The sequence below is a fragment of the Myotis myotis genome, unplaced genomic scaffold (genome assembly GCF_014108235.1).
Source record: "Myotis myotis isolate mMyoMyo1 unplaced genomic scaffold, mMyoMyo1.p scaffold_m19_p_8, whole genome shotgun sequence".
NCBI classification, from domain to species: domain Eukaryota; kingdom Metazoa; phylum Chordata; class Mammalia; order Chiroptera; family Vespertilionidae; genus Myotis; species Myotis myotis.
This window is the reverse complement of record NW_023416390.1, coordinates 21,669,431-21,696,609: the sequence shown is the minus strand read 5'-3', so window position 1 is coordinate 21,696,609 and position 27,179 is coordinate 21,669,431. Positions and strand designations below refer to the sequence as shown.

At 47.0% G+C, this 27,179-nt stretch overlaps 1 protein-coding gene across 6 annotated transcripts; it reads right to left on the bottom strand.

Moving 5' to 3' along the window:
• Positions 1–1,087: 1,087 nt before the first annotated feature.
• RUFY4 (RUN and FYVE domain containing 4) lies at positions 1,088–27,073 on the bottom strand. 6 transcript variants are annotated; one of them, XM_036320668.1, is made up of 13 exons: positions 26,658–27,073; positions 26,228–26,396; positions 24,707–24,857; positions 24,485–24,588; positions 23,110–23,235; positions 22,694–22,800; positions 22,228–22,371; positions 21,712–21,778; positions 19,882–20,526; positions 19,061–19,203; positions 8,681–8,827; positions 3,350–3,460; positions 1,088–2,804 (listed from the first exon to the last, which is right to left on the bottom strand). In XM_036320668.1, the coding sequence occupies exons 3-13, from the start codon at positions 24,750–24,752 to the stop codon at positions 2,702–2,704; spliced, it is 1,743 nt and encodes a 580-aa protein (XP_036176561.1). In that variant the 5' UTR covers positions 24,753–24,857; positions 26,228–26,396; positions 26,658–27,073; the 3' UTR covers positions 1,088–2,701. The 6 variants fall into 6 exon arrangements, 5 of the variants coding, with proteins under 5 accessions (XP_036176561.1, XP_036176563.1, XP_036176562.1 ...); XM_036320670.1 differs by having other exon boundaries at positions 19,061–19,167; positions 26,228–27,073; XM_036320669.1 differs by lacking the exons at positions 26,228–26,396; positions 26,658–27,073 and adding an exon at positions 25,498–25,619.
• Between the last annotated feature and the right edge of the window lie 106 nt (positions 27,074–27,179).

Sequence of the window (27,179 nt, the reverse complement as noted above, 5' to 3'; positions counted from 1 at the left end):
GAATTCGTGCAGTGGGCCCCTAGTGTGTGTGTGTGTGTGTGTGTGTGTGTGTGTGTGTGTGTATAATCTCTGTATCCCCAAACCAATCAGTGTTTGGCATATCCTAGGTGTAAAATACAATCTTGAGCACTGAATGGATTGACAAAGTGGGGAAACTGATGTATGTTGGAACTTCTGAGTGACATCCAATCCTATATAATAAAAGGCTAATATGCAAATCGACCAAATGGCAGAACGACTGGTCACTATGACACACACTGACCACCAGGGGGAAGACACTCAATGGAGGAGCTGCCCCCTGGTTTTCAGCGCACTCCCACAGGGGGAGTGCTGCTCAACCAAAAGCCAGGCTCACAGGGAGTGGGCCTAAGCCAGGGGTGGGCAAACTTTTTGACTTGAGGGCCACAATGGGTTCTTAAACTGGACCGGATGGAGTGTTTGTGTGAACTAATATAAATTCAAAGTAAACATCATTACATAAAAGGGTACGGTCTTTTTTTTTTTTTTTTTAATTTTATTCATTTCAAACGGGCCGGATCCGGCCCGCGGGCCGTAGTTTGCCCATGGCTGGCCTAAGCCATCAGTTGGACATTTCCTGAGGGCTCCCAGAATATGAGAGGGCGCAGGTTGGGCTGAGGGATGCCCCTCTCCCCGAGTGCACAAATTTCTTGCACTGCACCTCTAGTTAAAGAAATAATTGTCGCCTGGGGCACCCCCAGCCTGTGAGCACAGGGGACCCTCTGGGGAGTAGTGTTAAGCTAGAGGCTGGTTCCCAGCATTGCCCTCCATCACTCCCAACCAGGGGGACTTTTCTCCCATTCTTGGCCCCTGATTTCCTCCTGTTGAGTTCTCATCCAGGAGCATCTTGCTTCTGCTTTGAATTTAGGCTTTTCTGCTAGGTCTTCTCTACCCCATTAGTTCACCAGGCGGGTCTGAACTCCATGCTCTAATAGAAGTATCTGAGCAAGTGTGACCTCTAGGAAGGCATGCTGATTCTTTTGACCTAATTGCGCTGGGAGTCCCAGCTCTGCCCGCCTCAACCCTTCCCTCCCTCCATTCCCTGACCCTCCCCCGCCCACCTTGTTGCTGACCCTGCTAAGGAGAAGTTCTCATCAGCTCTCCAGGGCAGGAACTGCTGTTGCAAAACTGTTGCTCCACAAGATGGTAATGGGATGCAACTCTAGGTGGCCCTGACCCCAAGAGGCGGTCCACAGGCTCTGGTCAGAGCCACAGAGTTGCCCAACTGCTGCAGAGGCTGTGGCAGTCCTGTGAGGCAGGGGACAGCCTGCATGCCTGCTCGGGGCAAGAGAGTCTGCCCTGTTACAGAGTGGGGTCCATGCTTCTTCAGAAACAGTATTTTCGGAAACACCACAAATGGGTGCCCAGTGAATGAAACGAGTTGTGTAAGACTTCTTGGACAGTCAGAGGATATAACTTGTACCACAGAGCTACACGAATCCTTAACTGTCTTTATTAAAATCTAGTGAGTGAGCACTGCAGAGTCACCTAGACTTAGCCCCTCCCTCTAGCCTCACAACTTGGGACTGTTTACTTCACCACAGTGGTTGGAAGGGAAGAACAGAGAGGCCCAAGTTCCATGTCTATGTCTCTTCTCCTGCCCCCCAAACCAAATGCCCTGGGGAGCAGCTGGGACGCCCACACCCTGCTGGTGGGATGGTACAACATATAATCTTTATGGGAAATAACTCAGCAGTTTCTTAAACATATACCTGCCATATGACCTGACCATTTCATTCTTAGGTATTAACCCATGAGAAATACAGGCATATGTCTACACAAAGATTCGATGATTATAGGAAGCTGATCTGTAATAGCTTCAAATTAGAAACAACCCAAATGTCTGGCAACAGGTAAATGTGTGAACAGATGGTGCTATATCCAGGCAGTGGAATACTACTCAACAGTAAATAAAGGAACTGTGGGTATGAACAACAATGTGAATGAATATTAAAATAATTATGCTGAGTGAAAGAAGGCAGACCATATGATTCCATTTATATAAAATTCTAGGAAATGCAAACTTGTCTTTAGTGAAGGCAGGTAAGTAGTTATTTAGGGGTGGGGCAAAGGGAGGGGGATGGAGAGATTCCAAAGGGCAGGAGAAAACTTTGGCACTAATGGATGTATTCATTATTTTGAATATGGTGGTGACTTCATGGGTATAAATTAAAGTAAAAACTCATCAAATTGTACAATTTATGTGAATTGTGTTGTATGTTAGTAGTGCCTCAGGAAAGATGTTAAAAACAAAGTGGGACAAAAACAGAGCCCGAAGCAGACTCCAGACAGGAAGCTCCTGAGGACCGGAGACAGTGCAGTGTGGTGAAGGGCAGTCTGGGTGAGCAGGGAGTGTGGAGGAGAAAGTCAAGGCCATTGGGTCTTATTCTTAGTCAAGGATTATCTGAAGCCAAAGGGACTTTAGAGTGGATGACGCCCGACTTCCTCACGTTACAGAAGAGCTTGCAGAGCTGAGTCGCCCTGCTCATCAGTGGGAGATGCAGGGCTTGAGCCGTCTCCTGACTGCCAGCCTGGCCTTTTCCACTCTCCACACCACAGTCTGGCTCCTCAAGTGCCGTCTGCCTAAATCACCAAGTTCTGGAAGGTAGTATTGGTCAGATCATAGGTCCTGAAAGTGCTGAGGGGTGGGTGGAATGGATGGCCAGTCCTGAGTGGGTCTTGGTTAGACAACCTGGGCTTCTCCTTTCTGGGCACAGGGTGGGCAGCGGCGCTCTTGCTTCTTATAATCCAGAGAGCAGGCATGGCAAACCAGGCCTCCACATAGCCTGGGAGCAAAGACGGAAAGAGTGGGGAGCACATGGGTGTGTATAGGGAAGGGGGTCATGGGGTTTGAGCATCTTTAAGTCCAACTGTCTGTCTCTCATTTCCTAGCAGAACTGCCCTGGCTCTGTCCCAGGAGGCCTCCCCTTTCCCAAAGGGTGACCCAATGCTCCACTCCTTTAGGGTCCTCTAATTCCAAATGGCAGGTTCTCTCGATGGCTCACTTCCCCTCTCTCCTGCTGCTTGTCCTGGGACTGTGTTCCCAGAGGGAGGCCAGGGGAGCAGCTTCCACTGTACATGAAATCTTTTCCCAGATGAGAAGCCCATTAATCAGTCTATTCTCAGAAAGATTGCACCATTCCATCTTCCAGATGCCCATCCTGTTTGACCTTTCTCTGTTGTTCTCGTTCATGTCTCTGCTAAGTTCTGGGTAATATGAGTGGCCAGCTTTAAGTAGCCTTTCATAGACGCCCAGTTCCTGTGTCCCTCCCTTCCCCAGAGTGGGCAGGGGACTGTGGGCTGGTGGAAACTGGGCTGTCCCACCCATTACCTGCATGGATACCGCCGAGACAGCCGGCCAAAGAGCTTGCTACAGCTGACACAGCATCCAGGGGCCACGGAAGAGAGTTGCTGCACCTTCTGCCACAGGTTGTCCTTCTCTCTGATGGGTAGATGGGGGGGCGGGGGGGAGAGGAGGGGGAGAGAGAGAGAGAGAGAGAGAGAGAGAGAGAGAGAGAGAGAGAGAGAAAGAAAGAGAAAGATAGAGAGTTGGAAATGGCACAGATCGAGAGACAGAGACAAAAAGAGATGGAGAAACAGTGGGGCGAAAAGACAAACACAGAAATAGGGAGGGAGACAAAGAGGGACAGAGGGAGACAGTCACTCAGAGAGAAAGGGAGTCAGGGTGTCGGAGAGGGAGACAGAGACACATGGAGAAGTAGAGAGACAAATGCAGTGGGAGAAAGACACAGGGAGAAAGATGCAGAGACAGACAGGGACCAAGACACAGACAAAGAGGGAGAGACAAATATAGAGAAAGATGGAGAGAAAGAGACATAGTGATGGCAAGAGAGAGAGAGAGAGAAAGAGAGAGAGAGAGAGAGGAGAGAGATGAAGACAGTGAGAGACTCACACACCTAAGAGTGAGACTCCAGTCTTTCGAAGACTAGATGGATGGTGATAGGTCCCCGTGGCCCATCATAACCTTAACCCACTATTGAAGAACCTGTTCACAGCCTGCCTCCTTGGAGGAGTGCTCCCTGGTAGTAGAGGGCCCCGGGCTTTCTTGCTCCAGACTCCTATAGCATATAATGCCTATGATCTTTTATTTGGCACTTGGTACAAACTGCTTTGGAGTTATAGATGTTTATGCCCTCCCCCCCCCCAAAAAAAAAAACAACAACCAAAAAACACAAAACCTATCTTCATTGTTTTTTTTTTTTTTTTTTTTTAAAGGATGTGTTAAGAAGATGGGTGGTTTTGCCTGGTTGGTGTAGCTTGGTGGTTGAGTGTTAACCTATGAACCAGGAGGTCACGGTTTGATTAAAAGTCAGGGCGCATGCCCGAGTTGCAACTTGATCCCCGGGGTTGGTGTGTGTATGTGTGTGTGTGTGTGTGTGTGTGTGTGTGTGTGTGTGTGTATGTGTGTGTGTGTGTGTGTAGGAGGCAGCTGATCAATGATTCTCTCTCATCATTTATGTTTTTATCTCTTCCTCTCCCTTCCTCTCTGAAACCAATAAAAATCAAAAGAAAGAAAGAGGGTTGTTTTAAATTTTTATCAGAATGATACATGCCCATGATGTAAAAATTGAACAGCACAGACAATAGACACTTTCCCATTCTCTGTGGCAAACCACTTACATCTTTTAGCTCTTTCTCCTGATAGTACTTTCATATTTAATTAACATGCTCATATCCCTCCTTCTTGCTCTTTCAAGAGAGAACGTCTTCTATAGAGCTCCTTACCTTGATGTCAGAGGACAGCTTATGATCATTTTCATTAAATCCTCATCCTTCTTCCCCATGTAGTTATATCCCTGTTTTTGGTTCCTCTATTGGTTACTACTGGACTTCTACTGAATAGTCTCACACATTTATTTCTCACTCATTCTATTAACTATAGGTAGTATCTTAGGATTGCCATTCTGTAATACAGTGATGCCAGCATCCCTTTTTCCTCCCACCTCCTAACTTGTCATCTATTCCTGCAATGTCCAGTAGGATAGCCATCAGCCACCTGTGGTTTTGTAAATTTATATGTAAGTTAATTAAACTAGAATAAAATGAAAACTTTAGTTCCTCAGTCACACCAGTCACATTTGAAGTACTCAATCACTATATGCGATTAGTAGCTACCATATTGGGCAGGACAAATATAGAACACTTCCATCTATATAGAAAGTTCTATTGAATTCTGTTCTATAATATTGTTTAGGTGGTAACATTTATATTTGTTGTATAATTATAATCATTTTTTGGGCTTTGGTGAAAAAATCAGTGACTAGTATTTATATTATTAGACAATATGTAAGCATATTGCTTCAAGCAGAGTTTTGTTCTATGATATTTCCCTTCTTGGGAATTTGTTGTTTTTCTAGGACTTTCTAATTGCCTTTCTTTTACAGAGTTTTATTTTATTTTTCAAAATTACATTTATTAAGGTGATATTGGTTAATACAATTATATAAGCTTCTAGTGAACAATTCTATGAGACATCATCTGTATATTGCACTGTGTCTAATTGCCTTTCTTTTTTCCTTGCATAATTTGCCTTAACATAGCCTAATTATTATTACTATTTTTTAAAATATATTTTTATTGATTTCAGAGAGCAAGGGATAGGGAGAGAGATATAGAAACATCAATGATAGAGAATCATTAACTGTCTGCCTCCTGCATGACCCACACTGGGGATCTAGCCTGCAACTGGGGATCTAGTCTTCCTATCTTTGTTTTACTGAAATTTCACAATGATATATCTAGATGTGCCCACCACCTTTTTCATTCATTGTGCTGATCACTCAATGAAATCTTTAATGTGCCCTGACCGGGAATCGAACCATGCTCTCCTGGCTTCATAGGTCGATGCTCAACCACTGAACCACACTGGACAGACTAGCCTAATTATTCTTGCCCACCCCAATTCTTCATATCAGGTATTTTGCTGATTCTCTTTTTCCCCTGAGACCTTCCTCCTGGGCCTGCAATAATTCTGCTTCAGCCTGGACTGACTGCTTCCCGGCCTTGCTGCCCACTAGTCATGTTGGGAATTCCCTTTTGTTCTCTCCTGGCCTAGAGCTACTGTCTCCTGAATTCCACATCTTCTCCTTTCTTGGCTTGCTTCCTTGTTTTTCTGGGACACATCCTGAATTATCTTCTTAAGAAAGGCTGTGTGGGAGGTGACTTTTCTGTGATCTGTCTGTCTGAGAATGTCTTTTCCTCTATCACCTTCCCCACTTGCTCCATAGTTTAGCTGGACATAGAATTCTAGGGCAAAACTCAGCTTTTTTTCAGAACTTAAAAGTATTACACCATTGATTCTTAAAATTTGTTGTGTTCTATTTCTTTCATAAGTGGCCTGTCTTTTAGGATAGTCTTCCTATCTTTGTTTTACTGAAATTTCACAATGATATATCTAGATGTGCCCACCACCTTTTTCATTCATTGTGCTGATCACTCAATGAAATCTTTAAGATCTATGTCCATTAGAACTGGGAAAGTCTCTCACATTTTTATCTGATAGTCTTCTCTATTTTCTTCTCTCTTCCTTTCCCTCTCCCTCTCTCCCTCTCCCTCTCCCTCTCCCTCTCCCTCTCCCACTCCCTCTCTCTCGAATTCCTTTCAGTTGGAGAAGATATTAGAACTCCTGGATTGATTCTTTATGTCTCTAAATATTTCTCTCATATGTCCCATCTCTCTATGCTTTTTATTCTACTTTCTGAGAGATTGACTCATCTTTCTCTTCCAATCCTAGTGAATTGAGAAAAATTTCAGTGATATTTTAATTTCCAAGAATGTTTCTCATCTTTGGGTGGTCGCTTTTCACAGCCTCTTGTTTCATGGGAGATGGAACTTTCTTTGTTTATCTTTGTCTCTCCCTTCTTACTCAAATGCTTACGAAAGGTTGGTTGCCATTTCACATTTAAGAAGAGGCAGTAAGGCTGCTGGAGCTCCAAGTAATGGGTTGGGGTGGTTGACTCGGGCTTCCCTTTAGGATGCACTGGGCTGGGAGGTACCTGCCACATGGGTCTCTCAAAAGCCAGAACACACTGCTCTTTTATTTGGGGCATCTACCTTTCTCCAGATAAGGACCTTTGAATTATTTGCTTGGCAGATAAGCCCGTCAACTGTTGGGTGTTGTGCAGTTGGGGAGACAGGCAGAAAGCAGGAGGTGTACATTGGTCTTTCTATCCACTTCTTCAGTTAATTTCCCTGATTTCTGCACCTCATCTCACTTCTGCCGTATGTGTTCCTGGTGTCTCTGGGCCCTGAAGTTCTAACTGGGCTTCTCCATCCATTTTTTGGCTTCTGGAAGTCAGCTGGAATCTCTCATCTCTGGTTGGCTCCTCCACCTTTCTCTCTGTTGGTAGTTTTATTCTTTCACAATCATTTTAGTGAGATCTGAGGATGGAGAGAATAGATGATGTGTGGTCGGTCTAGCATCTTGAGGCACAAGTCAACCTCCTTGGCTCCTCTTCCCTCCCCCCACTTTTTACTTAGGGCCATATCTCCCAAAATGCTTATGCAAGGGACATTGTCCTATATAATAAAAGACTAATATGCAAATTGTCCCCTAGACTGGGAGTTTGACCAGGAGTTTAACTAGGGGGTGGGGCTGACTGGCCAACGGCCCACGGTCCCTCCCACTGGCCAGCCCCCAGTGAATTTTAGGCAATTTTCTGTGTTTCCCTTTTTTATTCTGCTGTCAAGATGCTCAGAACTAAGTTTTAATCCTACTCTGAACACTTTGGGAGTATATATTTTTCTTCTACCATGAAATCTTCTATTTTCCTTTAATAATCATATATCTTGCTCTATATGTACCTTTTATTGTTAGAGAACTTAAATTCTTTTGTGAGATATATAGCTAAATTTTTATATACCCCTTCCACCCAGTTGACAGTTCCTTGGAGGGGATCACTCCTTAAATTTTTTGTTTGTTCCTTTCAGGTTCATCTCTCCTTTTTTCACCTTTATTATCACTTGGATTTTGTGCAAGAGGATTTAGTCTTAGATGATCTTGCAGAGTTCCAATTCTAATGGAACCTGAGCGTAGTGGTCTGAACTGGGTAAAGGATGACACACCTTTGAATTATCTCCCCACTAGACCGAAGAGCAGAGACCAGGCTTTACACATCTCCATCCCTCAGTGAGCTTAGCAGCTTGGAATTGATTCTGGTGAGCTCAGCCTTTGGAACGTAGGACAGCTGACCTGGACAGGCCCACAGGCCCAGTGATCTGAGGAAGTCCAGTGGGCAGGCTGATGTAGGACATGCGATTACCTCTTGGTTAACCTGCCCCTTCTCCCAATTCCTTCTCAGCCCATGGGTTCCTTTGCTTCTCCTAACTTTAGTAGGTATGTGTATATGTGGGCTGGGTTGGGGTGGAGGGCATGCCTTAGAGTCAGAGGACTCTATGCAGTTTATATGCTATGTGTCCTTGGTGGCCAAGTGAACCTCTCTGACCCTCAGTTTGTAAAATGGTAAAAATAGCAGGTCGTTGCTTAAAAAAAAAAAAAAAAAAAAAAAAGGAAATGAATTAGTATATACAAAAGGCCCAGAATCCTGCTTGGTAGTTGTTAGTGGAGCAGAATTTTCATTTCCCAGCCTCTATATCCCATACCATTTCCCATCTGCACTCCTGCCCACTGTCCCCCACTTACTGAATCAGTTCCAGCACCCGCCTCTTCATGGCATGGATCAGGTCCCGCTGCCCTGCAAGCTCCTCCTCATACATGGCATCCCTCCTTTCAGCCTCCTGCTGCCTCTGCTCCAGCGCTGCCTGCAGCCCGGCCCGCTCTTCCTGACACCTGGGTACAAAGGGAAGACTGAGTTCTGAGGAGAAAAGCTCAGCTTTGACTGAGCTAGGCTGGGCCTCTGTCTGCCAGAGAGCCCTAGAGGAACTGGTGGTGCCCCCTGAAGTTGAAGTCCACCTCCCCCCCCCGACACTACACATGATACATACACACACCATACAATATACACACACTCACACTATACAAACACATACCACACACCACACTATACATACACACCCACACTATTCATACACATATCACCCTACAATACACCCCCCCACAAAACAAACACCCCACACCCACACTATACATACACACGCCACACACTATAGACATACATACCACCCTATACATACACCCCTCTACATTATATACACACAGACCACACTACACATACACATACCCCACATTATACATATACACACTACACTATACATATACATTACATTATACATACACACTTCACATTGTACATACACACATCACCCTACACACACATACCACATCTACCAACCCCCCCACTATACATACAAAAACACATCACATTGCACATATATACACACCATATGTCAAATATATTTACAACACAGCACATAACAACACACACATTGATAGCACAGCACACATACCACATGGCGCACACACACACACCACACCACACACATCACATGTATTCACCACACATACTAGTACCACATACACTTATAAAACACCATGCACATTCTCAACATAACACATACCACACTCCACAAACGCCACACCACACACCAAACTGAGCACTGTGTGGACTGACACATAGGCTGACTCCTCACCAACTTCAGAGAAATGAAAACAGGGTCCAGTCTTGTGTCTTCCTTTAGAGGAGTCAAGCCAACATTTCTATTTGTTCTCTTTTAAAAAATATTTCCATTTTATTAATATTTTTTTAAAAATTAAATCTTTATTGTTGAAAGTATTACATATGTCTCCCTTTCCCCCCATTGACCCCTTTTAGCCGCGCCCACTACCTGCCCCAGGCTTTCACCACCCTATTGTCTGTGTCCATGGTTTATGCATAAATGTGCACAAGTTGCTTGATCTCTTCCCATCCACCCACCCACCCTCCCCTGACTTCCCTCTGAGGCTCTGCAGTCTGTTCTATGCTTCTATGTCTCTGGATCTGTTTTGTTCATCAGTTTATTTTGTTCACTGGATTCCACATATGAGTGAGATCATGTAATACTTGTCTTTCTCTGTCTGGCTTATTTCACTTAGCATAATACTCTCCAGGTCCCTCCATGCTGTCCCAAAGGGTAAGAGATCCTTCTATTTTTATTGCCACATAGTATTCCATGATGTAAATGTACCACAGCTTTTTTATCCACTTGTCTACTGATGGGCCCTTGGGCTGTTTCCAGACCTTAACTATTGTAAATTGTGCTGTTATGAACATAGAGGTGCACATGTTCTTTCTGATTGGTGTTTCTGGTTTCTTAGGATATAATCCACTAGAAGTGGAATCACTGGGTCAAATGGCATTTCCGTATTTAATTTTTTAAAATCACAAAATTGTTTTAATCTGGTACATATAAAACATACCTCAGGATCTGTAATTCATGAGCATATGAGGAAGTTAATTAGGGCAGCTGCTATTAAGAACCTTAGGCAAAGCTGCTAGAACTAAGACACTGGAATTTTCCCCTTAGACTCTGGACAATGTTTGCTGATTGGGAGATGGGCCTCTCCAAAGATAGTCATTCAGTTTGTCAGAATCATCCTACGGTGTCAGATAGGGTGAAACCCCAAGTTTGCCGCTCACTGGCTTTTTGGGAGTGCATGGACTATCCAAAGAGTAAGACGTGTTGTTGCTGCTGACATTATCAGAAAAGCCCGCATCCACAATCTTTGGGTCAGATTCCTTTCTACGATTGTGAGATAGCTCTAACTCTGACTCATCTTCTGACTTTATTTCCACATAGTCATCTTCGTCTCCTTTAGTCTCTTTGAAATTGGAAAAATAGTTCTGTGTAGCTATTTGGGCATTTAAGGGCAAATTTCTATTTACTACCAGAACTTTCTGTGAGTCTTGGAGAGTGAGATCTGAGCGTTTTCCAATACCCTGTTGACATGAGTCACCTATACCTGGCAGCAAATCCTGGTGACTCTCACACCTTGAACTGCTGTGTAAAGACAACAGCTGTTTCCTTCCCATTTCATTAGGGTAGTTGATGGAGTCCACTGACTTGTTTACTAAGATGGAGGAAGATGAGGACCTGTTATAAGGCTGAGATTTAGCGCTGATTCCTTTCTGACTCAAAGAGTTATAAAGATGGTCTTGACATGAGTTCCCCTTGTTGGGCTGACTGACCACCACACTGTGTCTCTGCATGGAGCCCAGCAGATGGTTGGAGGTTTGCAGAGAAGGCACGGAGCAAGCTGTGGACAACTGTCTTGGAACATTTTTTTTGTGTTTATCTCTAAAATGGGATATTTTGGCTTCAAGTCTTGCCCTGGCAGATAACAGAATTCTGCTAATTCTCCATTACTATAGGTAGAATGCAAAGGATTTTAGCATCTATGTTTATCAGGATATTGTCCTATAATTCTCTTTCTTTGTAGTGTCTTTGTCTGGTTTTGGAATTAGGATAATGCTGGCCTCATAAAAAGAGCTTGGAAGTGTTTCTTCTTCTTGGATTTTTTTTTTTTTTTTAATAGTTTGAGGAGTATAGGTGTTAGTTCTTTGAATGTTTGGTAAAACTCCCCTGTGAAGTTTGAACCAGGGCTTTTGTTTGCTGGGAGTTTTATGATTACTGCTTCTATTTCATCAGTTGTTATTGGCCTATTCAGGTTTTCAAATACTTCCTGATTCAGTTTTGGGAGATTGTATTTTTCTAGGAATATGTTCATTTCCTCCACATTGTCCAGCTTGTTGGCATATAGTTGTTCATAGTATTTTCTTACAACCCTTTGTATTTCTGTGGTGTTTGTTGTTATTTCTTTTTTTTTTGTTTTTCTGTTAATCCTAACCTGAGGATATTTTTTCATTGATTTTTTTTTTTTTTTTTTTTTTTTTTTTTAGGGAGAATGAAAGAGAGAGGGAAAGACAGAGAGAAACATCGATGTGAGAGAAACATATTGATTGGTTGCCTCCTATATGAGCCTCTACCAGGGTCTGGGCTGGGGAGGAGCCTTCAACCAAGGTAAGAGCCCTTGACCAGAATCAAACCTGGGACCTTTTCATCCACAGGCCAACACTCTACCCACTGAGCCAAACCTAGGACTTAGTTGTTATTTCTCCGCTTTCATTTCTGATTTTATTTACTTGGGTCCCCTCTTTTTGTTTCTTGATGAATCTGGCTAATGTTTCATCAATCTTATTTACCTTTTCAAAGAACCAGCTCTTGGTTTCATTGATCTGGAAGATCTATCCAGTGAAGTCAGCAGGGTGTTAAAGTCCCCCACTATGACTGTATTGCTATTGATCTTTCCCTTAAAGCATCGGTTCTCAACCTGTGGGTCGCGACCCCTTCACAGGGGTCGCCTAAGACCATCGAAAATCACATATTGTTTTTGTAATTAATCACTGTGCTTTAATTATGTTCAATTTGTAACAATGAAAATACATCCTGCATACCAGATATTTACATTATGACTCATAACAGTAGCAAAATTATAGTTATGAAGTAGCAACGAAAATAATTTTATGGTTAGGGGTCACCACAACATGAGGAACTGTATTAAAGGGTCGTGACATTAGGAAGGTTGAGAACCACTGCCTTAAAGTCTCTAGAAGTCTTTAAAATATATTTAGGTGCTCCTATATTGGGTGCATATATGTTTACCAGGGTTATAGCCTCTTGTGGGATCGATCCCTTTAGTATTATGTAATGACCTTTGTTGTCTCGTGTGTTGCCTTCATTTTGAAGTCTATTTTGTCAGATATGAGTATTGCTACCCTAGGTATTTTTTAATTTCCATTTGTCTAGAAAATTTTTTTCCCATTCCTTCACTCTTATTCTGTGTGAGTCTTTTGTTCTGAGATGGGTCTCTTGTAGACAGCATATAATTGGGTTATGTTTTTGTATCCATTCAGCTACCTTATATCTTTTGATTGGGGCATTTAATCCATTTATATTTAAGGTTATTGTTGATAGGTACTTATTGCCATTTTAATTCTGTGTGCCTATGTTTCTCTCTCTATTTCTTCTCATTACAGCAGTCCCTTTAACAGTTGCAATGCTGGTTTAGTAGTAAAAAACCCTTTAGCCTTTTTGTTTTTGTCTAGGAAGCTCTTTATTTCACTGTCTATTTTGAATGAAAGCCTTGCTGCATATAGTAATCTTGGTTTCAGACCTTTGCTTTTCATTACCTTGAATACTTCATGCCATTCCCTCTGGCCTGTAGAGTTTCTGATGAAAAATCAGCTGACAGCCTTAGGTGAGTTCCTTTGTAGGTAACAAATTGCTTTTCTCTTGCTGCCTTTAAGATTCTCTCTTTTTCTTTAATTTTTGGCATTTTATATGATGTGTCTGTGCATGGGCCTGTTTGGGTTCTTCTTGCTTGGGACTCTCTGTGCTTCCTGAATTTGTATGACTTTTTCCTTCACCAGATTAGGGAAGTTTTCTGCCATTATTCCTTCAAACATGTTCTTGATCCTTGCTCCCTTTCTTCCCCTCTGGCACACCTAGTATGTGAATATCATTATATTTCATGTTGCCCCACAGCTCTCTTACGCTCTTTTCCTGTTTTTTAATTGGTTTTTTTTTTCTTTTCGGTTCTTTTATTGAGTGATTTTTTTCCCTACCCTGTCTTCTAATTCACTGATCCAATCCTCACCTTTCCCTAATCTGCTGTGTATTCACTCCAATGTGTTCTTTATTAGTGCTATGTCATCCTTTATTTCTGACTGTTCTTTTTTTCATAGTTATTATATCTTTTCTCATGCTGCTGAGCATCTTTACCATCATTATTCTGAACTCTATATCAGATAAATTTCTTATCTCTATTTCATTTATCTCTTCTTCTGGAGAATTTTCTTGTTTTTTCAATTGGGGTTTTTTTTTTGTCTCTCCATTTTGGCTACCTGTTTGGGTTTGTGTCTATGTATTAGGTAGATCTGTTATGACTCCTAATCTCTAATGCAGAACAATGTCAGATGCTATTTCTGATTGGCCCCCAGTGCCCTATTTGGGGCTACCAGCAATCCACAGCTTGTGGCTCCCTCTGCTGGGGCTGGATGTGCACTTCGTCCTTCCAAGATGTACACCAGGGTCTGTTTTTCTTAGCCCCAGGCCCAGAAGGAGTCAGGTAAAGACTCAAAGCCTCCAGAGATCTGTAGTCTGATTGTTTTCAGCCTTGATTGGCCTTGGGCTATGGACCACAAGGTAGGGCCAGAGTTTTCCCAACAGTGTGTGGCAACTATTTTTCCCCTAGGCCAAAACCACCTGGAGAGCAAAGGTCTGTAGGAGAAAGATGTCTTCAGCAGCATGAGGGAATGACTCAGCACAGGAAACCAGGGTGGCTGCCCTCCAAGCTCCAACCCCAGAGCCCCCAACCCTGGACTCTCCTCACACAGCTCCAGTCCACTCTGCCTTCCCTCTAACAGAGCCCAAGGTGAGTGGCTACACACAAAATTTTGTGTGTTGGCTCTTTTAAGAGTGTGCCTGCATTTCCAGCTGTCTCTGGCTGGCAGATAGTAACCCTGCTGCTTTTCACAGCTTTCTCAGTTCTGGTGGTCTGGGCTGGGGAGCCCAGTTCTAGGTTTAGATCCCAGAGTTCTCAGTGGGAACCCCCCCACAGCTGAGATATCCCTACTGAACCTTCAACTGCTGCCTGTGGGAGCCCAGCCACCCCTTTCACATCTTTGCCCTTCCTACCAGTCTCTACTTTCTGTCCTTGGTTATCAGGGTTCTCTCCAGCAAGTCTTCAGTTGATTTTTCATGGTGTTTTTTCTGTATTTGAGTTGTAGTTCCAGTTTCATCTTTGGAGTGTCAGTGTAGCTTTCACTTACTCTGGTGCTGTTTTTAATAGAAATATTTCCATTTTAAAATATCCACAATCATGGCAGCTCTCTTGGGGAGGCGAGCATCTGGGAACCCAGGCTGGGCAGGCTGTGTCCAGCTGAAAATAATTTTGGTGCTTGGAGAAGGCAGGAAAGTGGTATAGAATATGGAGTGATTTTTTGGTTTTAAAATATTTTGAAAAATTATGTTACATTGTCTTTTAAATTATAAAATGTAATATTAAGCATATGACTTCCTTAAATTTATGTTTCAGTTTCGGGCTTGGAACCGCCTCAGTTTTATTCTTGCCTCTTTTTGTCTTTAGTGTTTTCCTGGAAGGTTCCAAGAAATCTACTGAACTGGCAATATAAAGGTCCCACCCCTTACTCCATCACTCTGGTGGTACATGTCCCATGACCGCTGATGTATGTGCCCACGACCCTGGGCCTGAGTGTGTTTGGGGGAAGAAGCTTGACAAAGAATTGAATTATTAATTTTTAAAATGCTGTCATGTAGCCTGCTCCAGGGAAAAAACCTGGGTGGGCGATGACATCAAGCTGACAACAGCGAGCCACTGGAACTCCAAAAAGCCCATCCCTGCAGCCTTAAGAAAGAGTGTTTTTGTGCTTGGGTATTGGATCAGGGCCATGTTTTTACTTTTCATGAATATTCTAGTCTTCGGCTTCCTCATTTCTTAGCTGCTTATTTCATTTTTCTGAGATAGTTTACTTGCCCAGTGACCCCAGGGCAGTCCCATATCTCAGTTCCAAGTGTATTTTCTTTCTTTTTTGTTAATCCTCACCCAAGGATATTTTTTCCATTGTTTTCTAAAGAGAGTGAAAGGGAGAGAGGTCAGAAAGGAGAGCAGAGGGAGGGGATGAGAAAGAGACAGACAGACATTGATGTGAGAGAGACACATTGATTAGTTGCTTTCTGCATGTGCTTGGACCAGGGGCAGGAATTAAACCTGCAACTCAGGTACCTGCTCTTGACTGGGAATCAAACCTGTGACCCTTTGGTGCATAGGCTGACACTCTAACCACTGAGCCATATCAGTCAGGGCCCAAGTGTGTTTTCATAGGAACTATACCAGGGGTCCTCAAACTTTTTAAACAGGGGGCCAGTTCACTGTCCCTCAGACCGTTGGAGGGCCGGACTATAGCTTAAAAAAAAACTATGAACAAATTCCTATGCACACTGCACATATCTTATTTTGAAGTAAAAAACCAAAACGGGAACAAATACAATATTTGTATTTGCATGTGGCCCGCGGGCCGTAGTTTGAGGACCCCTGAACTATAGGATGTTCTGCTCTGGGGCCTGCTGCTGGGATGGTCTGCTGTCCTCCCTATACATCTAGCCTGGGCTCTGCACCCCGCCAACTCTCAGTCTATTCCCCACAGTATAGCTAGAGCAGTGGTTTTCAACCTTCCTAATGCCGCGACCCTTTAATACAGTTCCTCATGTTGTGGTGACCCCCAACCATAAAACAATTTTCGTTGCTACCTCATAACTGTAATTTTGCTACTGTTATGAATTGTAATGTAAATATCTGATATGCAGGATGTATTTTCATTGTTACAAATTGAACATAATTAAAGCATAGTGATTAATCACAAAACAATATGTAATTATATATGTGTTTTCCGATGGTCTTAGGCAACCCCTGTGAAAGGGTCGTTCAATCCCCAAAGGGGTTGTGACCCACAGGTTGAGAACCGCTGAGCTAGAGCCATCCTTTAAAAACCTAGGTCAGCCCATGAGAGCCCCTGCTAAAGACTCCTAGGCACCTCCTCTGCTCCAGCCACACAGCCAGCTTGTTCCCAAGCACACTTCTCCTGGCCTTCACTTTTGCTGGTCCCCAGCCTGGAGGATTCCTCCCCAGATATCTGCCTGGTCTAGTTTTCCCATGGTTGGGGTTTCTCCTTAAATGTCAGAAGGGTTTTCTTGATCCTAAATCTAGAAGGCTGTCCTACCTCTCTCTCCCCTTTCCTCCTTTCCTGGGTTGATTTTTTCTCCACAGCGCCTGACACTGTATTTCTACTTGTTGATCTACTGTCTGTCTCCCCAGGTCTGTGAGAACAGACATTGCCTGTTCTGTTCACTGCTATCTCCCCACCCTTGCTCATGGTGTAGTAGAGGCACAATAAATATTGTTGACTGACCAAATTGACCCCATATCACTTGTGTTCTTTGGTGCTGAGATAACCTGTTACCACTTTGATGCCTCCGGAGCTTCTGTCACTCACCACCCCGTTTCAATGACTCCCAATAGACCCTGAGCCCATGCCTCTTTCCTGAATGGCACACTTAATTGCCTCCTCAAAGGCTCCGCTTGGGTGTCTAACAGGTGTCTCAAACTTAACATGCTCCAAATTAAACTTTTGGATGTTCCCCACTAACTTACTCTGCACAGCAGATGGTCAGTGGTGATTCTAGCTTTCCTGGCCAGAAAACTCGGGGTAATTCCTGATTTCTGTCTTCCTCTCAGACCTCACATGCAATCCCTCAGGAAGCCTGACCTTACACTGGGTCCAGAATCCAGCAGATTTTCCACACCCGCACTGCGACCAGAGCAGTCCCAGGCACCATCGCCCTCCCCTGCACGGCGGGGCAGCTTCCTCATTGGTCTCCCTGCTTTCACCCTTGCTTCCCCACAGACTAGCTTCACAGAGCCCTTGAAAACACAGGTCAGTCCAGAAGAGGCACATCTATAGACAGAAGGCAGATTAGTGTTGCCTAGAGCTGGGAGGTTAGGTGGAAGTGGGAGTGACTGCTAATGGGTACAGGGTTTTCCTTGGGGGATAAAATGCTCTAAAATTGATTGTGGTGATCCATGCACAACTTTGAATACACTAAAACCATTGAGTTGTTTTAAAAAACAAATAAGCATGATTTTTTAAACATTAAAATAGTCATGTCTTGTCCCTTCCCTGATCAGAACTCTCAGTGGCTCTCATTTCACTCTGAATTAAAGTCAAGGCCTTTTTGATGCCTACTAGGGTCTCCCTAACTTGGTCCCCATTACCTGCCTGACCTTTCCCTACATCCCCTTCTTTCTTCATTCAACTGGGGCCATGATGGCCCCCTGATGTTCCTAGAACCTGCTATGCTCATTCCCACCTCAGGGCCTTTGTTCTTGCTGTTCCCTCTGCCTGGAACGTTCTTCTACCACACATCCAAAGGGCTCACGCCTCACTTCCTTCAGGCTTTTACTCAAACCTCACCTTTCCAGGGAGGCCTTCCCTGACCATGCTACCTTATTTAATATCACCCCAATACTTCCTATTCCCCTCCCCTGACTTATTCCTTCCCCCTTTAGAACCTATTGTCATCTGACATTCCATGAATTTTATTTGCTTATCCTATTACTGACTGCCTCGCCACTAGAATGTAAGCTCCTTGAGGGTGGAAATTTTGTCTGTTTTGCCCCCAAGAGGATTTCAGGCACATAGAACAGGCCTGACACAAGCACTTTGAGTGTTTGTGGAATGACAATGATGGATGGGATGACCGGTGGCAGGACAGCAATCTGCAGGGAGCAGCCTGGGGCTGGAGCCTTCCAGCTTAATCCCCAGAGAAAACCCTTGGGTGGGCAAAGCCCTGCATTCACTTTGGGCCTGAATCATGGGAATCTTTAGCACCAGGAGCAGCTGCTAAAAAAGCAGGAGAGTGAATTGTATAGTATTTTCGAGCTTTAGTTCCTCATCTATAAAATGGGGGTTTTAGAGAACCTATCTCATAAGGCTGTTATGAGGAAGCAGCTAGAACAGTGCCAAGGACACAGTGCCAGGTCGTTCTGATTATGACTACCCAGGGTGTGAAAGAGAGGTTGTACAACGAGGAATAGGAAAAGGAGAGACAGAGGAACACAAGGAGTGTGTGGGGCAGGGAGGCAGAGTGGATTGCAAAGAGAGAGGAATCGCCCAGAAGAAGCAGCAGAAAGAGGCCAAGATGAGTATGGAAGGGAAGGGAGGGACCGGAGGTATAGATCTATCTTGGGGGCTACACAGGGAAGCCAGTGAAGGAGGAGGCAGGCAAGGGGGAGGGGAGGGGTAGGAGGGGAAGGTGGGAGTCCTTGAGAGCAGGAACAATGCCCTGTATGCCTCAGAATTCAAAGTTGTGCCCTCACAGGGCTTGGTGCACAGGAGGAGCTCAGAAGATGCTTACTGACCGTGAATGCCAGTAGGAGCCATGAAGCAATGCCTGTCCCCCCAGCCTCCTGGCTCTCACTCCCATGTGTGCTAGTGGTTGCCAAGGTTACCTGCTGAGCTGCTCCTGCAGTGCCTTCAGCTCCTTCTCCTGCTCCTTCAGCAGCTGCTCCTGGTGCCAGGCTTGCTCCTTGGTCTTCTGCAGCCTATGTCTGAGGGTCTGGAGGAGGAGAGGAAAGAAGAAAGGGAAAGGGAGCTGAAAAAGAGGGTCAGAGACCCCAGTCCCAAAATGACTTGACAGAGGACCCCATGAGACTTCAGACCATGTGAGACCACCCTTGGGTGGAAGGCAGGACTGGGGATAACACTGGGAGCTGTGATGCCTGGCTCTGCCCCTGGGTGAGCATGGAGCCACCATGTCTTCCTTCATTGAGGGGTGGAAGTTACAAAGCTTAAGGACCCAGAAGACTCTGGCCTTAGGAGGAGGCTGAAGGAAGGCTTATAAACAGTCTTGGGTGACCTCCAGAAGACCCAACTACAACAAGAGCAACTAGTTGAGGTCTGCAACAGTAGGATTTACATATTGGCAGGAAACCTGCTGAGAATGAGAGCTTTGAAACCTGAGAAAAACAACTGCCCTGGAGAGCTGTTGGAAAGGTATCTCAAATGCAAATGTCTTTAGGGGCAAGGTAGCAGTATTGATGAATAAAATGAGCCTGGCATGAGGCAATGGGTAGAGGTGGGGACTATGGTGAATTAAAGAATGCATAGCTTTCAAAAGACATCCTCAAATAACAATAATCCTAATCCTGTATGGGCTAATAAATATTGATCTGTGGGCTGGAATGATCCCCAGGCTACCATTGAAGACCTCTGTCTATGGGCCACTTTAGATTGGGGAGAACAGACAGGTACAGAGCTCAACTGCTCTCACCTTGACCACATCCTGCAAGGCCACCTCTGCTTGCTCCTCCTTCCTGGTCACACTGGTCACTCCTGTTTGCTCTTGTGGCTTCTCTGTGGTGGAGCCTTCCTTTGTTCCCAGGCCCTGAAGGACGCTGGGCTCCCCGAGAATGCTAGGCTCCTTGTTCTTCTGCCGGTTTGGTGACATGGAGCCCTCATTCATCCCTCTGGGGCTAGAGACCAACAGCCCCTGGTTGTGACCCCACTCTGCTTCTCTTTCATGAGTCCCCTCTGTTCTTTGACCCTCTGTACTCAGCAGGACCCCTCGGCCCTCACCCTCTATCCCTACCACCTCCTTCAGAGCCTGATTGGCCCTCTCCCTCGGCCCCTGGATGCTGGGTGTTGAGAGTTCCTGGCAGATCTCTGTCCGTGGGGCTCCCATCTCCTGGTCTTGCTGTAGCCCCTCCCCCTCTGGTTTCCACATGCTGTGGAGGGCCCTGAGGCTCCTGGGATCTTCTTTCTTATTTTCCAAAAAGGGAGAAAGATGCCTATGTTGCTGGGACATAGGGAGTCCAGCCAACCGGTCTTCCCCTGGTGCATCTTGCAGACAGCTGGCTTGGCTGGTGTGTGCCTCCTCTGGCTGGACTCCTTTGGGGCCTCCATTTACAGCTGAGATCTGCAGAGAAGCCCCAAACCCATCATCATCCTTCTCAGCACCAATTCACCAAGCTGGTGCATGGAAAAGGCCACAGCCCTGATGCAACAAGCTTGCTAAATATATGGATTCCCAGGCCCTCCCAACTGGAAATGCTATCCAACAGATTTGGGGGAGGGTCAGGAATCTGAATTGTTAACATCCGGTGATCTGATCTGAGGCCCCAGCTTTGACCTGATCAGGGAGCAGCAGCTCTTCTCTTCTCGATTTCCTTTCCTCCCTCACCGATAGCTCACACCCTTCTCCCTCCTTCATTTCTATCTTCTGCATGAATCTGGTTTCCCCTACGTTCTTCCCACCCCTCTCCTCTGATCTTTCCCTCCGAACTTGACTTCTTTATATTTTCTTGTCTGCAAAATGGGAATAATCATACCTGCCTTGTAGGGTTGTGATGAAAACTTAGATTGACCAATAGTCTGTTAAGAGTCACCTCTGCCAAGAAGCCTTCTCTGGACCCCACGTTCCCCTGTGCACACCCCTACGCTTCACATGTTATGTTGCAGCGTGTTCCTTTAGGGTCTGCCTCCCTGAACAGACCTGGAAATCCTTCAGGTCAGAGACTGAGTCCTCATAGTTTCTGGACCTGGTGCCTGGAAGCTGGTGGGGGTGCAAAGCGAGCTCGTGGAATGATAACTGCAAACTACTACTTACTGAGCATGTGGCAGGAGCCTTGCTCTGTGCTACACATGGTCTGTCTCAAGGCATCCTCACAATCGCCCTGCGAGCATGGCAACTAATTTGCTGGAGGACCGTGGTTAGTTAGGGCTGGAGCTGGGATTTGAACCAGGTGATCTGGCTCTTCTTCAACCGCTCCCTGAACTGAACTGAGACATTTGCAAATTTTCCAGAAGAGGTTGTTTCCCTGGACTGTTTCCTATAAGCTTCTGGTCACCCTCTCTAGCACCTCCCCCTCCCCTGGGCCCCACTGGCTTCTGCAGATGATGTCAGCCATTCCTTTCTCTCCCCGATATCCCCACCACTTAGGAATATGAGCCTTTGCTTCTGTGGGTCCCCAGTCCCCAGGTCCACACGTTGGCCTCTCTGTCTGTCTGTCCAGTTGGTACAGGGCTCAGTTACTGCTCAACCCGAGGGGTCCCAGCAGAGATGGAGAAGAGGCAGCTCAGAGTGAAGGTCAGGCAGAAGCACCTCCTTTGGGGAGTCTTTGGTTTTTCTGGGTCTTCCCTGGGTCCGGCTGGAATTAGAGCAGCGGGACCTGAAAGTAAAAGGGGCAGGGAGACCCTGGTCCTCTCTCCAGAAGTGGTCTTGGCTCTTGGATGCAGGATATTCTATCTTTCCCACCACCCATTCATCCCACCCCCCTTTCCACCTTCCTCCCCTCCCACCCTCGTGCACGCATTCCCCTCTTCATCCATCCCTGTGTCCCCACCCTCCACTTATCCACCATCCCACCACCCATTCATCCTTCTAACACTCTATCCCAGCCACCCAACAACTCTTTAGAGAGTATATTCTATGCAACATCATGGGGCATCATTAGGTTATCCTGAAGGCTAGGGAGGTGGAGATTCAGGGGCTCAGAAAGCAAGAAGGGAGGGAGAAATGGATGGTGCTAGAGGCTGAGGGCTTGGGGCTCGCTTGGGGTGGGTGGTAGCTGTGGCAGCAGGCATGAAAAGAAGCTTCCCTCCACGTGTACCCACTCACTCTGAGAACATGGGCCAGGCCCCATCCAGGTCCGACCTCTGCAGATCCAAGTCGAAGGCCACCCCGTTGAGAGCATAGAGGGAGTCCAGGATGTCCTCCTGGAGTTCAGGGCACAGCAGAGGGCTCCGGGGGCCATACCACTCCCTGTGTTCACAGTGATCAGCATCCTTGGCCTTTGGCCCTGGTACTATTGCCACCCCCAACCTCAGAGAATCCACCTCTGCTCTGTTGCATACCATAATGGCACAATTCCCCAGGCAGGGCTGTGGCCCTTGGGGAGTGAGGGGCCTAAGTATCATGATGAAGTGTCATTCATGACTGGGCTTCTAACCTCCCATCCGCTCTTTTTTCCTTGACTTTCCCCTCATCTCTCTCATTTGATATTAAACCATCCTTGTGGGGATGAAGGGGGAAGTTTCGTGAAGGAGGGACAGTGGGCTCAGGTACGAGCAGGAGCATGCCCCACCTGGTGAGCTCTGGGTTCAGGAGGCAGAGCTGCAGGCACTCGGCCAGCTGTCCGTGGGCAAGGCAGAAGCGGATGAAGGCACGGCCTTTTCCCAGAGGGGTCTTCAACTGCAGAGTACACAGGGGGCAAAGTGGGGTGGTGTTAGGCCAGGGGAACTCAGCCAGCACAGAGAGGGCATGGGTGGTTGATGAGAAAGGGTGTCATGGGAGGAAAGGGCAGCTGGAGGGGTGCTGAGAATAGCACTAATGAGAGTTGAGGACCAGCAAGGGGGTCTATGGCCAGTAGAGCTGGGATGGATAAGAGAAGGGCCTCTGGCAGGCCTATGTCCCCTGGCCCCCAAGTGATCCCCATCAAGGGCCTGGTGGCAGGACCCCATCATCCTGGGGCCAGCATGCCTGCCACTTGGCCCTGGGTACCTTGTCCTGTGAGTGAACAAAGAGGGCCAGCTCTGTGTTCCCCCGCTGCTGCCTTAGGGCAGTGCAGAGAAAATCCCAGTAATCCTTCTGAGGTCTCAGGAAGCTCTTCTGCTGTTTCTGGTCAAACTGGGAGCAAGAGGAGGGAAAGGAGTCATAGAAATGCTTTCTCCTAGAACCTACCCTGTGTCCCAGCATGCTGAGCGGTCACATGGCAGAGGGGCAAGGGCTTGTGAGACAGACCCAGCTCAGTGACTCTGCCCGTACTGGCTGTGTGGCCAGGAGTAAGCTGATGGACCTCTCTGAGACCTCAGTGTTTCCATTCACTCATTCCAGAAATGCTGAGGACTCACTATGTGCCAGACTTGTTCTAAGTCCAGGGGAGACCGCAATGAACAAACTGACCTCATGGGCTTATATCTTGGAAGGGGAGACAGAAAATGAACAAACTGAAAAAGTAAAAATATATACTGTTAGATAGTACTGACTGCTAAGGAGAAAAAATAAAGCAGAAAAAGTGAATAGGAATTGGGTGGTGTGTGCACGCATGTGTGTATGTGATGGTATGTATGTGTGGTGCATGTGGTATGTGTGTATTAAAAATTTAGATTAGGTGGTTAGAGAAAGCCTTTCTGAGGAGATACTATTCAAGTTGAAATCAGAAGGAAATAAAAAAAGTGTACCATCTAAAGTTGTGGGGGAAGAGCATTCCAGGCAGGTGAAATTGTACGTGCAAAGGCCCTGTGGTGCGTGCATTCCTGGTGTGCTTTAGAAGATCAAGGAGGCCAGTGTGACTAGAGGGCAGCAGATAGAGGGCAGGCTGGCAGGAGACTCACACATACCCATATCACATATACACAAACCTCACGCACTCACACCCATACCCGCCCCCACGCCACACACATACACACACACATAATCAGATAAGTAGGAAGAGTGTACATGTAATGTGGGAGATGGGCAGATCATGAATCACTTCAGGGGGTTAGAATGAGAAGTGCATAAGGTGGGCACGTAAAGGCTTAGCCTGGCACATAGTACATGCTCAGTAAAAGCTAGTGATAGTGATGACTGGGGCTCTAACCAGCAGCAAGGAGGGCCAGCTCTAGGACATCTGTGCCTCTGACACTGTAGTCTTCAGAGCAGGGTGGATGCCCCCAGCCCCTCCCTGCCCCAGCCCTGCCTCCCCACCCCTCCCAGGCTACATGAGTGAGGTTAGATGTCAGGAAGGTCTTGCTAACTGAGGGGGACAAGGTGGTGCATGGTAGCAAAGGAAGGGTGTCTCTTCCCTCAGTATCTGGGAAAGCCCTCCTGGTTATCTGAGCCTGGAGAGAGGGGAAGGGAGGAGACCCGAGGGGAGGACAGGGCAGGGCCCCACCTGCAGCAGCCGCTCCAGGCAGCCACAGAGTCCATGCAGCTCAGCGCTGGCGTCTGTCACCCGATGCCCACCCCCGTAGCCCTGGAGGATGGCAGAGACAGCAGCTGTGAGGAGGATGGTGGACATCAGGCATCAGGGAGTGAGGTCTCTGAGGGAGAGGCTCCCAAGACCCCTCACTTCTCTTTCAGTTCAGTCCCGGAAAATCTCTCGGGACTCACTTACCTTTCAGGTCCCTGGTGACCTTAAGGGCAGCCCCCTCTTCTGCCATGAATATTTGAAAATGATATGATTCCTGTGGCTCTGGAAGTTCACCCCGGAAGGAGCCTCTGGGTTCGGCTGTTTGATCCTCTCCTTACACGAAGGAAGAATCAGCCTAGAGAAGGAATTGGATGGCTCTAGGGCATTGATGGCGAACCTATGACACGCGTGTCAGAGGTGACACGCGAACTCATTTTTTTTGGTTGATTTTTCTTTGTTAAATGGTATTTAAATATATAAAATAAATATCAAAAATATAAATCTTTGTTTTACTATGGTTGCAAATATAAAAAAATTTCTATATGTGACACAGCACCAGAGTTAAGTTAGGGTTTTTCAAAATGCTGACACGTCAAGCTCAAAAGGTTTGCCATCACTGCTCTAGGGTCACAGTGAGTTAACTGGCAGAATAAAACCCCAGCTCTTTCTTGTAGGCCCATGTGGGAAGGTGATGGCATGGCCCTCACTTACAGAGCAGTTCCTAGTGCCTGACATCTTTGTCTCACTCAGTCCCCACAATAATCCTAGCAGGTTATCAACTCCATTTTAGATAAGGTGAAAAGGGGGCTCAGAGAGGGTCTTTCACCCAATGCCACAAAGCGCTAAGTTGTGAAAATAGAATTTGAACTCAGGCCTGTGTGCCCCCAGGGCCCGTGCTCCCAGCCCTGACTTGATGTGAGTGAGCCTGTTAGTGCTCATGCCATGTGGATGCTGGGCTGAGGGACCGTCACCCCTCTTCCCATGGGGAGCCTTACCAGAGAGTCATCATCCTTGAGACACATTCTCATCCTTTCCTGAGCCCCAGCTGAGCGGAAAATATGCGTTCTTTGAGGAGAGGGAGGCAGAAGTAAGGCAAGGCCTGAGGGCTGGGGCTGGGGTGTGGGGAGCAGGACACCTGGCTTTAATCCTGCTGCTCTCTCCCAGTTAAATATCAGCTTGCCCCCCTACCCCCAGTGGGTCCTGGAGCTCAGGGAGGAATATTGTGGCCCCTGAGGGCCAGTGGGCTTATTCTGAGAGCCTGGAGCAAAGACTGGGCATGGGGTAGGAATCCCAGGGGTCTTGCCTCCCAAGCTGTGGTTGGTTGCTGGAATTTGGGGGTGGCTGAGAGTGAAGAAGCAGTGAGGCACAGTGGAGAGGATAGGACGGGGAAAAGGAGAGTAAGGAGGGAGGGTGGGTGGGGGATGGCATTCAGGGAACACTGAGCTGGGAGTCAAGGGACATGGGTCTCCATCCTGGCCCTGGAATTCACTGTGACCTTGGGCACATCACACACCTTTCTTGGGCCTCAGTTTCCCCATATGTAGACCAGAGGTTTGGATTTAGGGTCTCTGAAGTCCCTTCCAGACCAGACTGATTATAAATCCATGAACACTTATATGCATCTTGTCCTGTCCCTCATACCCATCAAGATTCCTCAGCTTCTCCCTCCTGGCATCATTTCCCTCCTCCAGCCTCCCCCAGACCCCGGAGGCTATCTGTACTCACCTGGGAAGGCCTGGCTGGTGGAGGCACGGAGAGCGGGCGCTGCAGCCTGAGCCTGCCACTTGTGACTCTAGTTCCTCTACAGCTCTCAGAGTTTGCTGCTTGGGAGGGTGACTCAGGCCCACGCCAGCACTCGAGGGGAAACCCTGCTCCGAGGGGGAGGAGCAGAAGACTACGGGGAGAAGTGGAAATGGGGATGATTAGCTGGCCAAACACGGACTCATCCAGGGGTGGGGAGCAGCAACTGCCTTCCCTTCTCATCACGGCCACTTGCTTTGTCTTTCTTCCTCATCACCACCAGGTGGCGCAAAGAGGCTGGGATGCCGACCCCGCTGATCCTCTGCCAGTTTTTTACGGCCACTTGGTTGGAGTGTGATGCAGGTGGGGAGGGGAAGGCAAGAGCCCCACCACCTGTCTCTCTCCTCCTCCCTACCTCAGTCTCCCGACGGGTCCCCATCCTTCCAGTCCTGGTACTTAGCCCTAAAAGGAGGGAAGTGACCCCTGGTGAGGTGCTGTCTCCAGGAAAGGGCCAGGTGCGCTGCCCAGGTGGGCTGTGGCCCTTCCACCCTGGATGTGCTCTGCCTCCTTGAGTTCAGGTCTTCCCACCGCCTGGTCCTCGCTTTTCTAGGCTGGGGTGACCCAAGGGCTAGTGCTGGGGCCAGAGAACAGGGGAGCAGGCACCCGGGAGGATATTGTTCACAAACCCCAGGAAGCTCTCGTGAGCCCTGGGGCGCGCCTGGCCTGCTCTCGTGCGCCACTCCCGCCTGTCTCCCCCTCCTGGACCTGGTCGCCCGGTGTAGAAGCTCTGTCCCCCTCTTCCTGTCCCCCGCGTCCCTGTCTCCCCCTCATTATCTCTCCTTATCTGCTTCCCGCCTCTTCCCTCGCTATCTTTCTCGCCTTCCAGTACTCAGCGCGCCCGCGCCCCAGCCCCCGGGACCCGGCCACCGCCCCTCCC

Excerpts from the sequence above, each read along its gene's own strand:
- RUFY4 (XM_036320668.1), bottom strand. The coding sequence starts at position 24,752 with ATGGCAGAAGAGGGGGCTGCCCTTAAGGTCACCAGGGACCTGAAAG. Across the intron at positions 22,801-23,109 it reads TTGTTCACTCACAGGACAAG|TTGAAGACCCCTCTGGGAAA; the intron begins GTACCCAGGGCC and ends TGTACTCTGCAG. Across the intron at positions 3,461-8,680 it reads CGGGTGCTGGAACTGATTCA|AGAGAAGGACAACCTGTGGC; the intron begins GTAAGTGGGGGA and ends TCTACCCATCAG.